Here is a 12,692-nt window from a genome sequence, read left to right as displayed (position 1 = left end):
AGAATAGATAGCAACCTGAGACTCACAGGCCTGTTTGTTTCCTGTTAGTGCAGATTATCACATTTCACTAGCCAGGAGGGACGAGAGCTAAGCATCATGGGAGAGTGACATTCGTAGCTGGGAGATGTTTGTGTTCTTATTTAACGAGATTGTTACGGTACATGGAAATCTTGGACAAATACCTTTGGGTTAGTTACCGCCTGCTAATTTGTTAGCGTGTTAATCATGTCAAATCTAGTTAGGTGGGACATAAAGTCCCTATAAGAGCAGGCATGTATTTCACAAAAATGTCAAGGGTTCAAGGTCTGTTTGATCTTTAACAGCTTTCTCACAATTTACTCTAAGGTATGAACATGCTTGGTTCTGTCCTGTAATGTAGTATTCCACTCCATGAGGCTTGAAGACTTGAACTGTTTTGTTTTTTCTATTCACCTCTGCATGTTAAAAAAAAAAAAAAAAAGCCTCACAGCTAAAGAAAATTATTGTCTGGTGGCTCCAAGACTAAACCAGTTAGGCTCAATTATGTATTGCAACACAGCACAGCACACTCTGTGCCCTCTCAGAGAAACCTATTGACATATCAGCTGTGTCAAAACTCCTGGTGTTTTGATTTTTGGTAAACACTCCTTTTCATATCAACTTTCTCTCTAGATGAAACCACTGCGCTTGCTCAGCTCAAAATAATTCTACCACATGTGATCAACCATCTCTATCTCCCGCATGTTTCCTGTGATCTCATTCCGTGGGTTCAATCTCTGAACTGTGCCGTCATTCCCTCCCCGTATGCGCTGTCATGTTGAGCTGTTCTGTGTGATGTTGTTGCCACATCAGATAGGCTGTTGCTCCCCAGCAGAGTTTGTGTTTGGCCTCCAAACAGCGGAGAAGCGATGGTGGTGCGGGGGGCACCCGGGTCAGCGGCAGACGAGGGGCGGGGTTAGGGCTTTGTTAAGAAAAGCAGGAATTCTTCCGGCTGGCAGATGAAGTCAGTGCATTCCTCCAAAGCAGCTCCCTATAGGCAGCCAGTGGAGCAGAGCCAGGAACTGAATGAGGGGCACGATAATGGTGGGGGCTCGGTATTAAACACCTCCCATTGAGAACCAGAGAGACAGACAGAAAGAGAACACCATCTGTCTGACTCTGGGTGAAGAGTTTGTGTTTTTTACCCACCTAGGCTACAAAGTTTAATTTACTGTGCCAAGTTCTATAGATAATCCTGCCGCCGCCCCAGGCATTTCACTTTTTATGAGCACTGCGGTATTTTATTTTATTACCTTGTTTTGAAGCTTAGCTGTAAAAGTACAGACTGACGAAGGGGCTGAACGTAACAATATTAATTTAGGTTAAACCTGCTTCCCAGACGCATGTAAGGCAACCTGCTGATCTGCTCTATGAAGTGTGATGAGACCCAGTCCTGGTCCTGCTAAAGGCGATCAAACTGAAGGACACACACACACACACACACTCGTTCCATCTCTCCTGCCGTGTTTCTATGTATTTCTACCCGCACAAACACCCTCTCCCAAACATAGACACACTTGAGTTGCTCCACTTTCCCTGTCCGTTCCCCTCGGCAGTAAGCTATCATGACGGCTTTGAAGAAGGGCAGCAGAGCGTTTAATTGGGTTACAGATTGGCATTTATGCTTCCAGGTCCAAAAGATACTGCCGGGGCTCTTAACTAACCACTAGGAACTTAACAAAATGCGCCCCCCCCCCAATCGGCTGCCGCTCTTGAAATTTACAATTCAATCATACTCTCACTCAGCACAGTAGTTTTTGACGTCAGCACTGTTTGGGGTATAAACTGGTATTTCAACAAATTGACTAACAATTGAGGGTGCTGTGTATATATATATGACAGCTTGTGATGTGTTGTGTTTAGGTTAGAAAACAAGTTGTGTCACATGTTGGGGTAAGATTACATTATGACCAGTGAAGCCTTTGGAAAGTTAGAATGGTGTCTTTTTTGTCCTCTCCAGGAGCTCCATACTTTATTTATACAATTACAAAAGTTTGTCGTTACAACTGGATAATTGGATTTCCGGATTAATAATCTTACCAACAAACGTCTGTCTAACAAGTCTCCCTCTTCTTCTTTTTTCAGAGTCTGTGCCATGCAGTGTTGAGTTGAGTCGAGCCAAGCTGAAGTGATCTGTTTTGAAGACCATCTTACCATTTGCCTCCCCCTGCCTGGTCCCAGATGGAGCTCAAAGTGTGGGTGGATGGAGTGGTGCGGGTCGTGTGCGGCCTGTCCGAGGAGACGTCCTGTCAGGATGTGGTCATCGCTCTGGCCCAGGCCATTGGTGAGTACCTTAAAACACCTTGTCTGTGTGCTGGATTTATTTATCTTGCTTTAAGTGATTAGATAACAGCAATGGGAATTTGAGTCAGACAAAATACAAGTACATGCTAAGGTTGCAACAATCCGGCTCTGCACTCCCCTTTTCATTCTCTTCTGACCCACATTGAGTACTCTGTTGGATTGTCAGGGGGTCAGTTTGGATTTCCGGCTCCCCGTCTCTGTATCCTCTGGCTTTATTCAAGCCTTACGCTGCAGCAGCGTTGAACAACAAAAATCCAGATTTAGCACTCTCCTCCTTCCATGAGTGAGCTGCCTGCCAAGTCATCAGGGAGGGCTTGTCCTAATTTCAAGGTCCTTGTGGAAACTTCAGTTTATTTGAACATTTTTTACATGTTGTGCAAGTCTTACCAAGAAGCCTTTCTTCCAATCTTCAGAGGCAGAGATTTAAAGATATCAGCATCATCATAATGCGTCTGATGTCATTTGTTCCCTAGCGCTACTTGCGTAGAAGCTGGATTTAAAGCAACAGCATTAATAACAGTGAAAGAGAAGAAAGTTCTTGACTGTCTCTTCAGTTTGATTTGGTGGTATTTTCAGGCAATGTAGTTGGTGTTGTCTTTCAGCTTGTAGGTGTATCTCTTTGTCCTCACTCCCTGTTTCTCTCTGTCCCCAGGTCAGACAGGCCGGTATGTTCTGATCCAGCGTCTTAGGGATACAGAGAGGCAGCTGTTGGCCACAGAGAAGCCTCTGGAGTCTCTGGCTAAGTTAGGCCAACATGGCAGTGAAGTTCAGTTCTTCCTGCGCCGTACCGGCCCCAGCAGCAGTGACGGACCAAGCTCAAAACAGGACAGACCGAGCCCCTCTCCACTGCCCAAGCATCCTGAGCCAGAGCCCTCCAAACGCAGCCAGCCTAAGAAGGCACTTACCTTTAACCTAGGGCCATCGACATCTCCTGGATCCAAAGCCAAGCCGTTTAAAAGCTCTCCAAGGGACTCTCCGGAGCAAAGAGCCTCCCCCTCCCCTTCCCCCAGCACTGTTTCCCCCCGTGGGCCATCCCCGTCTCCATCACCATCTATAGGCCCATCCAAAGATGAGGTCTTCAGGAAGGTTCTTCAGCAACAGGAGAGAATGAGGGCCATGGAGGCCCAGCTAGAAACCCTAGAGAAGGAGTCACATACCTGGGAGCGTCCCTACCCCTCTCCATGTCCTTCACCAGTGTCTGACGCTCACTTGCAGGAAGAGATGGACACTCTTGAGCAAGTGGTGCGGAGGAACCAGGCCGAGCTGGCCCACGAACAGTACTGGGAGGAGGAGCTTCAGGCAGAGGTGGAGAGGGAGCAAGGAATGAGAAGGAAGCTTGGGGAGCTCCATGCCAAGCTTGACGACTGCGGACGGCGGCTCCACGAGTTTTCTGTTCGCTCCGCTCAGCTGGAGAAAGAGATCCAGCGGGAGATCCAGACAGAAGGGAAAGCCAACGGACCCGAGGAATCCCTCGATGCCATAAAGGCAGAGCTCCAGAGCCGGGAAAACCACAGGACAGAGCTGGAGGAGCAGCTTTCTGAGACTGACAAGGCTCTGGGGAAGGCAGAGTCTCTGATGCAGGTAAGGAGAGAGGTGACGGTTCTGGAGAAAGGGCTATAAATCCACATGAGCCCGTGTCTTATCATTTGAGGGGTGTAGCACAGACCCTCTTCTAGCCATACAGTAAAACTGTATCCCTCTCCTACCTGCATACTGCAGCAGACAAACAGCAGTGCAGAGACACTTGAACACATGATTTACGGTGGCATTTCTTTTATATATGACTAATAATTATTCAACAAATTATAATGACATGAATGCTGTATCCTCATATCATACCTTGTATGAAAATGTTTTATTGTCTGAAGAACAATTTGCAGTTTAGCCAAACTGGTTTGGCAGGTATTATCTTGTATGCATGTTCTGAATACATGGTTACTAATGGTGTTTATGTTACATTGCCAGTATCTACATATTATTGTACCCTGTGTATGGAAAAAGAGATTAAAGAGGAATGATTTGTAGAACAAAAGCCCCTTTTATTGGATCTACTCAGCCTTGACTTATGGTAGTTTGTGGTGTCATTGTTTGTTTACTTTTGGTGGTTGTCATAGATGCGGCTGTATCAATAAAAGCCTAACCCAGTTTAAAACTCGAAACTCGAGTTTCCTTATCATCCACATGAAACCCAAGACTCGGGTATCCACTTCATGGAGCTCATTCGGACTAGTTCCAGTCAGGGGAGTGAAGAATTATATTCCGCTTTTATTGTGGTATGCTTTTGAATGTTTAGCTAGAAGGAAATGTAGCAGACTGAACATTTTTGTTGTCAAGATTTTCCATGTTTTCATAAGCATAGACATAGAACATTGTGTTTAATGCTCATTCCACCAGGCTAAAAGTAATAACTAACTAACTGGCTGCAAAACTGATTAAAACATAACGATAAACTCATTTGCTTTTTAGTCAGTCATCCTTGTGGGGATGTGTCCGACTCAACAGATTTATTGCCCTGATGGAACAGAGAGGGACTGTGTCATGATCAATTTGCCAATTATATAGACAGCATCCTGCTGCCTAAAAGCGGTATCAGGCTTTTGTCTTTTCATACATACTGGTATCATATGTGCCACCATGTCATAACAGGACTGCAAGACTTTATAATCAGAAAGTAACCACAGAGGCATTTTGCCACCCAGGCAGTTATCGCCTAGAAATGAGAAGCATGTTAATACTGGAAACAAAATGCAGTATAATAAAGCGAAGAACATAGTTATTGAAAGGTGTGTATGTCTGGCTGTGTCAGTCATCAGTCAGCCGATGGGTCCAGGCTGGCAGTCGAGTGTTTTAAGTGCTGGGGACGATGAGCACAGCGTTCCTGTCATTAGGCTAATGGTGGCAGAGCTGCAGGTGTGAACTGCCTCAGCAGGCTGCCTCAGTCCAACATCAACTACAGACACATACACACACATACAGGCGCTGGAGTTCGGGACTCCTGTACTGTGTGCAGACACATTGATTAAGCACAAATGGAGAGTCGATTAGGACTGATTGACTGGCCTGTTTGTGGGCGTCACAGTTTAATCTGCGGGCGCAAAGGTGATGCCACTGTCTCTACGGAGCATCTCTGATCTCCAAGTTTTCACTTATTGGAGCTGATGAATATCTTGGCCCCTTGGCGTCTGGTCGATTAAGAGAATTTTGAAATGCAATGAGCATTTTTATGTATCCATTTATAAGCATATGCCTCAGGCTTTTGGAATCTGATGGAATAAGAAAAATGATTTAGGTCGTTGTTGGACTTTGATGATTCATTGTAGCTGAATGGTCTGATGGTGGGTGATAGGTGAAATCTATGTCAGTGAATTGAGAATAAATGTATAGACTCTGCTGCCCCCTTATGGTAAAAAAAATGGCTTGTCATTTATAATAAAAGTAATGTGATCTAAAGGCAAAATACACACAGAAGTCCTGCCTTTTAAATACATTAAATTCTGCTGTCGGTTTGTTATTATTATAGTTAACATTCCAGCAATCGGAACATAATTATATCTACTGAATATCAGGCTTGTTTAGCTCATCCCACTTTCATATGCTGCACCCATTTACAGGCAAACAAGGTGTCAGTGCTCAGTGAGTCAGCGCTGACTGATGTGAGCTTTCAATTATCCTTTGTTTTCCTCGCTGATCCATGGTTTTTTTTTCCATCTCAGGCCAAGCAGGAGGAGCTGGAGGAGTTAAATAAGGAGCTGAGGCAGTGTAACCTGCAGCAGTTCATACAACAGACAGGTGTCCTGCCAGCGCACACCCACTCACGCACAGAGCTTCATGAGCAACTGGAGCAGTTAGAACTTGCACATCTTCTGCAGGATGGGTATAGGAACGGAGGTATGGAAACAAAAGTCAACGTCGTATATTCTTTTGTTAAAGTAATATGACTAGCCCCTATAATCATATCTCTGTTTTCTCCATTAGGCCTCAGTGCAACTCAAATGGAATCGCCGCCTCGCCCCACAGCCAAACAGTTCCTAGGACATCCACGCAACCTGCAAAACCCTCTAGTGTCCAGTCTCAACCCTGAGGGTGTGTATGTGTGAGACCCTGCTGCTTCCCAAGTCCACCCTGCTCTGCTCCTCTCCTGCCCATCCCCTGGTCCCAGAGCCCCCTGCCCCCATATTTTCTACCCCAGCTTGTTTGGGTTTAAGGCTACAGCTGGTGTTTTTTTTTTTCGCTGGGTGTCGGGTAGTGGAAGCATCTGTGTGGTGGATCCCTGCTACTTTTCAGCAGCTTCCCTGTGCTCTACCTTTTAAAGGCTGAAAGACTTCTCTTCTGCGCCTGACTCTGAAGCTTCTGCTGATTCCCGTCTTTTTTCCCTCTATTTTACAGCTTATTTAACACATTCCTTCTTCCGTTCCCTCAAGTATTCCTGCTTTAATTCTGTGGGTCTATCTATCCTTTCATGTCCGTCCCCCCCCCAACCTCCCACCCCCTCCTCCCCTCCTCCTCTCTCACTGTTTGCTTCTGGACTAACAGCAGCTGCTTTGGTTATACTTTAATACATCTGGGAACTTGCTCCTAACTTCCCCCTCTGTAATACAGAGCGACCTTCCCGCCCTCAAATCAACAATTGTCTACCGACGGCTGCTTTTCACCGTATCTCCATGTAACACATCGTTCGCACTGGGAATGACTGTAGAAGACATTCTGATTGTAGTGCTGTTTTTACACTGTGACATGGAAAGATATGAGAACAATGCCATTTCAGTTTGCCTTTTATGTATGGATACTATTTATATGTGAGAGGGGGTGTATCTATACAATGCCTTGTACTTTGGTGACGCTTGACTTCCAAAGAGCAAGAGCCTTTCATGGAAGGGCTCTGCAAAATGTATTGCACTGTCCCATTCTCTTCCTGTGTGAAACCTTGGCCCTGGTTTGCCTACACAGAAACATGTCTTTCTGTTTACTATATCTGCTCTACTTAAGGATAATTTATTTCAAGAGCTTTTGCCAATCTATTTTTTTCAAGCTTCATGCTAAAAGAAGGGATATGTTTCGAAAGTAGCGCAACAAGGCCATGGTTTGTGAAGATCTCTTTCTTTTTCTCCATTGGGATGATGGGCCTGGTTCTTTTGCTGTCATCACACTTAACCTTTGACCTGTCATGACTTGTATTGTGCCTCAGTGTACTATAGATTTAGGATGAGCTTCCTTAGCTAAGCCCTTATAACAAACATCAAGCAAAAGAGGCAAGCTGCTTTCTTCATTACTGTTATCCACAAATAACCATCCAAACCACCTAAACCAATTTTTACTTTATTATAGCACTTAGCATCTTATTATGTTTCTCTGTTATGCTGACAGGTCAAAGTGTCGAGTGTGCACTCTCTCTTACCATCTGCAGTTTGGTGTTTTCTTTGTGGGATTATATTGCATCTCAGTGTTGTAGAAACAATGCTTGAAACAATTCTATCCTGAAATGGTATTCTGACTGCAAGACAGTCATAGTCCACAACCCTCGACGGGTAAAGAAATTAACCTAATAACCAGTCTTGTGTCAGTGAGTGTTTGTCATAGGCCTGTGTGAATATATGCTGTGTCTTAGAAAACATGTTTTCCAAACAAAGGGATCATCATCCCCACTTATTTTTGTGTGTCTTGCAGTCCTGACATCCCGAGAGTCGTCATGGAGATAAAACATGGACCGCAGGGCCAAAGGAAAGTTGTTCACTGTTCTGTCACCGTCACCTCTTATTTAACCCCTTTCTTTGTAACTCATTATTTAATCGACCATGGTATAAATACTGTATATACGTAAGACAAATATATTTACAGAATTTTGCTACTGTAAACACTGCAAAGTATCTGTATGAAATGTAAAATAATTTAGAAACCTTTTACCTAGAGCAATTACTATTACTGTATATTTAAATATAATAAAAATGTGCATTGTGTTTTAGATAATATATTGCTGAGTAATTGTTTTTCTTAATGCCCTGTTTGTGGAGTCACATTTCTTTATAATCATTCTTACAACTGCAGTAACTAGGAGTGGAAGTACAGCACATCACGACTAACCTGCAGTAAATGATTAACACACCAGTGTGCACTTTCTAAAAATGACAGTGCCATGAAGCGCCTATGTGACATGCTTTATGAATATGTTATAGGCATTGAAATATGCATGCTCTCTACATAGCCTGTGCTACATGGAGCCTCTGAAGCAGAATCATTCCTGGGCTTTTTATATCCAGTATTCACAGGTGGCTGATCAAAAGTTCACAAAGTGCATCTTTGGATGCTGGTGGAAATGTGGCGGACATCCTAGTATCGCACTCCCTCAGCTGATATGGATGATGTAACACAGTGTCTCTACAAGACATGTGACCATAAAGGCACTGGGGCAGAAGGTCATTTGTGAGAGCTATTATTATATTTAATGCACATTGTTGAAAGTCTATTGTGTGTTTATACTTTTAGTAAGAAATGGTGTCTTTTCAGCACCAAAGAACATCTGAGGGAAAATTCTGAACTTAATCCCTCTGATTCGATGTATGTTCTTTCTATTTCACTTTAAAATGCTGGCAACAAAATAACTCATTGTTTTGTTATTTTCTGTAATTTGTTATAAGCCGACAAATCGAACACTGGCATGATGAAATAAACACACAGTTGTATAAAGTCAGGCTTCTGCACAACACTTTTGTCCTCCACCCTTTTCCTGTTTGTTTACCCTAGAGAGTAAATATGTTGGCTGTAACACACTGAGTGACGTGAGCTTCGCTTGTGCTCTGGCTAACCTCTGAGTGAAACCCTGCCGAGTTCTATATATACTCTCATCTGGTCTCACTTGGCAGGTAAAATTCCAGGCAGCCACATATTTTCTTTCCACTTCAATATATACCCAAACTTATATCAAAAATATAAAAAAGAAAATCAATTTCCATATCAATAATTTCGACTTTGTGCCACTGTTGTTCATGCTTGACCTGTACGTGACATGTCCCGTTTAGATATTATGATTAATTATGTAGAATTGGATTTTACTGAGAAGGTTTAGAGCTGTCTGGCTTGGCAGGGGCTAGATAAGCTGTTTAGTTCCCACTGTCTGCACAAGACCACAGCATGGTGAAATGCTGACGCCTACCTGTGGACATGAAGGACACTGCACATACACCTAAAGTCAAAATATAAAGTATTTATCTTTGTATATCCCACCTACTACCTTCCCCTTGAAAGTAATGAGCCTTTATAAAGTATAAAAAAAAACTTGGGCCAGTGTTGTACATGTATTTAGTCCTCATTATCCTACAAAGGGAAATATATTCAACCTCACCCACTTCAAATCTAAACCCAGAAGACTCCAATCCCATAAACGGGACATTAACAGATTATGATGCTGTGTTGGGACACCACGCCGAGGGAATTGTTATTGCTCTTACAGTGGCACCAACTCTACTTTAGGAGGTGTCGGATGAATGCAAAAGGTGTGGCAAAGCTGAATGCTTGACCACTTTTGTATGAAAACTGATCTATGCACATTTACAACAGGCAGTGGGTGTCTGGGAAAGGACCTTCTCGTTGTTGGACGAGAGTGAGCATCTGCACGTCCACATTATGATGATGAATGGGGGCCACAAGTTAATGAGTCTGACATACTGCACTTATCTATTCCTCTGTGTCACAGTGAGTCATTCTGCACTGATGGAAATGAAACATCCTCACTGATAGCAAGAGATGCAACGCATAGTAAAACAGAAAGACAAATGATGGCACAATTGATTTGGGTAAAAACTTTACTTTCACTTCAGGGATACCTATTACAAATATACATGGTACATAATGTTTGAATACAATTGATTTGAGTAGAAACTTTACTTCACTTGAGGGGTACCTATTACAAACATACATGGTGTGTTTTGATACAATTGATTTGGATTTCTTACCCGGGACACATTTGTCAATAACTGGAAAACTGCATCTGCTACTGTAAAGGGGTCACATTACTGTACTTTCTCTATCCAATTTGTTCTTAAACAAAGGTGTTTTTCCAGCCATTTTTGCTGGAGGGCCCCCAAGAAACCTCTTCAAGAACCCCCTGAGCTCAAAACGTGAACCAGTATGGTGATTTCTTATCATATCTTAATAAAACCACACAGATGAAAAAAAGAAACTGAAATAAAACACTCACCAAAAGTGCTGACAGTAGGCGCCATTATAGAGGTCGGTCTCTATAGGAGGCATCGCAAAGCCACCGGTCCTAAATAAGGAGCAGTATGTGAACATGTAGGAGGAAGTAGGCTAAACTACACATGGAGACCTCTGGGCGGGCACTCGTGTAGAGCAGGCCTGTCCCAGCAATGTGCATGCATGATCAAGAGGGGGAACTGCTTATAGATGGAGGTGTTTGTCCTGTCCGGTCCGGCTGTGGCTGGTCTTGGACGAGTCAAAAATCAGAAGTGTTCCCAAAACCAGGTTAGCCGCTGTCACACGCACAGTGGAACTGGCAATTGGCACAATGTGCGTTAGTCAGTGGCTTACCTGCTTTTAGATATCAGATATCATACTGATAACCATAAGCACACGCAATCTGTGGAGTAACACGGACAATGGTGTGACAAAACAGTAATATATCAGACATACAAAGTCAACATGAGGTGTGGAGATTAGTGGCATATCTTCTAATTAACATCACTTATGCTTAGAAAAATTAACGTTATCAAATTATTTTATACAACACCAAATTATCGAGCAATTGAAATAAATCTTACATATTCCACTGTCCTAACACTGTAACAAACTGTCATTTGAAATTACAGAGCTCTGATTCACTTTATGTATTTGTCTACCGAAATATATTAAAAATGCTTTCCATTTCAATTTTAATGAAAAAGTTAATAAGTATTTAAATCTGACAAGTGTTAAAACATGGAAAGAGAAATAACATATACCGTGAATGGCATGTTGGATGTGGCCTATTCATCCATACCATATAGAATAAAGAATAGTAGCAGATAAAGAGAGGTACTTACCAGAACCCAAGTTTTCTTTTGGATTAATTTTAAAAGAAAAATTGTTGCATTTCTGCCGATGGGACCCAACCAACTATCTATCCAAACATCCAATAATTTTTTTTCTCTAAAAGAAATTACTGTGCATGGTTAAAGTTAGGTGCATTTTGATGATATAGTACAGCCTACACCGACACAGAAGTTCAGTTCACTTACACTACCCCTACCCTGCCCACTCCCCTGCATCTGCAACCCGACCTGGTTATGCAAATCAGAAAGAAACTGCCATCAAGCACAGCCAATGGGATGCCGCGTTGAAGTTGAACGGCCCGCCCATAATAGATAACTGACGAATAGAATCTCGTGGAGGTGGGTTTGTCGAGGCCAGCAAGTTCAGCTGACTCTGAGAGTTATAGTTGGGGTGCGGCGCGTTCAGTTCTGCACGTCGTACATTAGGAATAAACCATTCTGTTGTCAACAGTTTCCTGTCCTCGCCTATTATTTTTTGCAAACAGAAATATGACATAGTTTTCATTAGTCCTAAATAGACGCCAAGTGATGTGACAGCTGCTCCTGGGGGCGGCACAAGCGTACTTTAAGACGGTTTGACAAAGGTCGCCCCTACCCCTACAGTGTGAAGTGGTTGAACTCGGCCTACTTGTGTACAGTGTTGCCATGAGCGGAGTGCGGATGTGCACGTACCAAGGATGCAGCATAACAGTCTGATCTGATGATGACGACGAGGTGGAGGAGGATGATGATGATGATGATGATGATGAGGAGGAACTAAATGATTAGTGTGGGGGACTCCCAGACATTAACAAATTGTATTGCAATAAAGCGATTTGAAACTGCAATTCAGATTGATTTATATTTCAACATCACACGAATAAAGTTAAATGAATTGGGAACTTAAATACCATTATTACAAGCTTAAATAATTACAATATCACAACATAGATATTATAGTATTATTATCCACAACAACTTCATTGTAAAGCACAAGAACAACTACTACTAATGTTTAGTTATATGGAGAAATCAGTTCACTTAATTGACCCCCTTTTCAACTTGTCAGCTGGAACATGATGTTCTTTCCATTATTATTATTTTTTGTGTGGATAACAACAAACAACTTTTTGTTTAGAGGTTTATAGCTTTCTTCTGGACAGTTTTTGTCTGTCAAAGCCCTGTCGGATTATTCGCATCCAGGATACACATGACCCCATGACATGAAGTAGCGACCCAGGATGACATTGTATTACGTAACCACTGTGTTCACCAGGTCAGAGTCACCGCTGCGGGGCGACACTGGTCTTTGAACGCCACTGACTTTGTGGAAGAATGAAAGAGGTGTGG

At 42.9% G+C, this 12,692-nt stretch overlaps 1 protein-coding gene across 5 annotated transcripts in view; it reads left to right on the top strand.

Moving 5' to 3' along the window:
• The window catches only part of rassf7a (Ras association domain family member 7a), a 33,186-nt gene extending 24,204 nt beyond the window's left edge, over positions 1-8,982 (top strand). For all 5 annotated transcript variants that reach the window (XM_054620767.1, XM_054620764.1, XM_054620765.1 and 2 more), the window contains 5 exons: positions 2,104-2,302; positions 2,975-3,903; positions 6,036-6,210; positions 6,298-6,405; positions 7,987-8,982. In XM_054620767.1, coding sequence (XP_054476742.1) covers positions 2,200-2,302; positions 2,975-3,903; positions 6,036-6,210; positions 6,298-6,405; positions 7,987-8,018 — 1,347 coding nt within the window. In that variant the 5' untranslated portion in view covers positions 2,104-2,199 and the 3' untranslated portion in view covers positions 8,019-8,982. The remainder of the gene's footprint in view (positions 1-2,103; positions 2,303-2,974; positions 3,904-6,035; positions 6,211-6,297; positions 6,406-7,986) is intronic.
• The last annotated feature ends 3,710 nt before the right edge of the window (positions 8,983-12,692 follow it).

Source organism: Anoplopoma fimbria, chromosome 19, assembly GCF_027596085.1.
Source record: "Anoplopoma fimbria isolate UVic2021 breed Golden Eagle Sablefish chromosome 19, Afim_UVic_2022, whole genome shotgun sequence".
Taxonomy (NCBI): domain Eukaryota; kingdom Metazoa; phylum Chordata; class Actinopteri; order Perciformes; family Anoplopomatidae; genus Anoplopoma; species Anoplopoma fimbria.
This window is presented reverse-complemented; position numbering and strand designations above follow the sequence as displayed.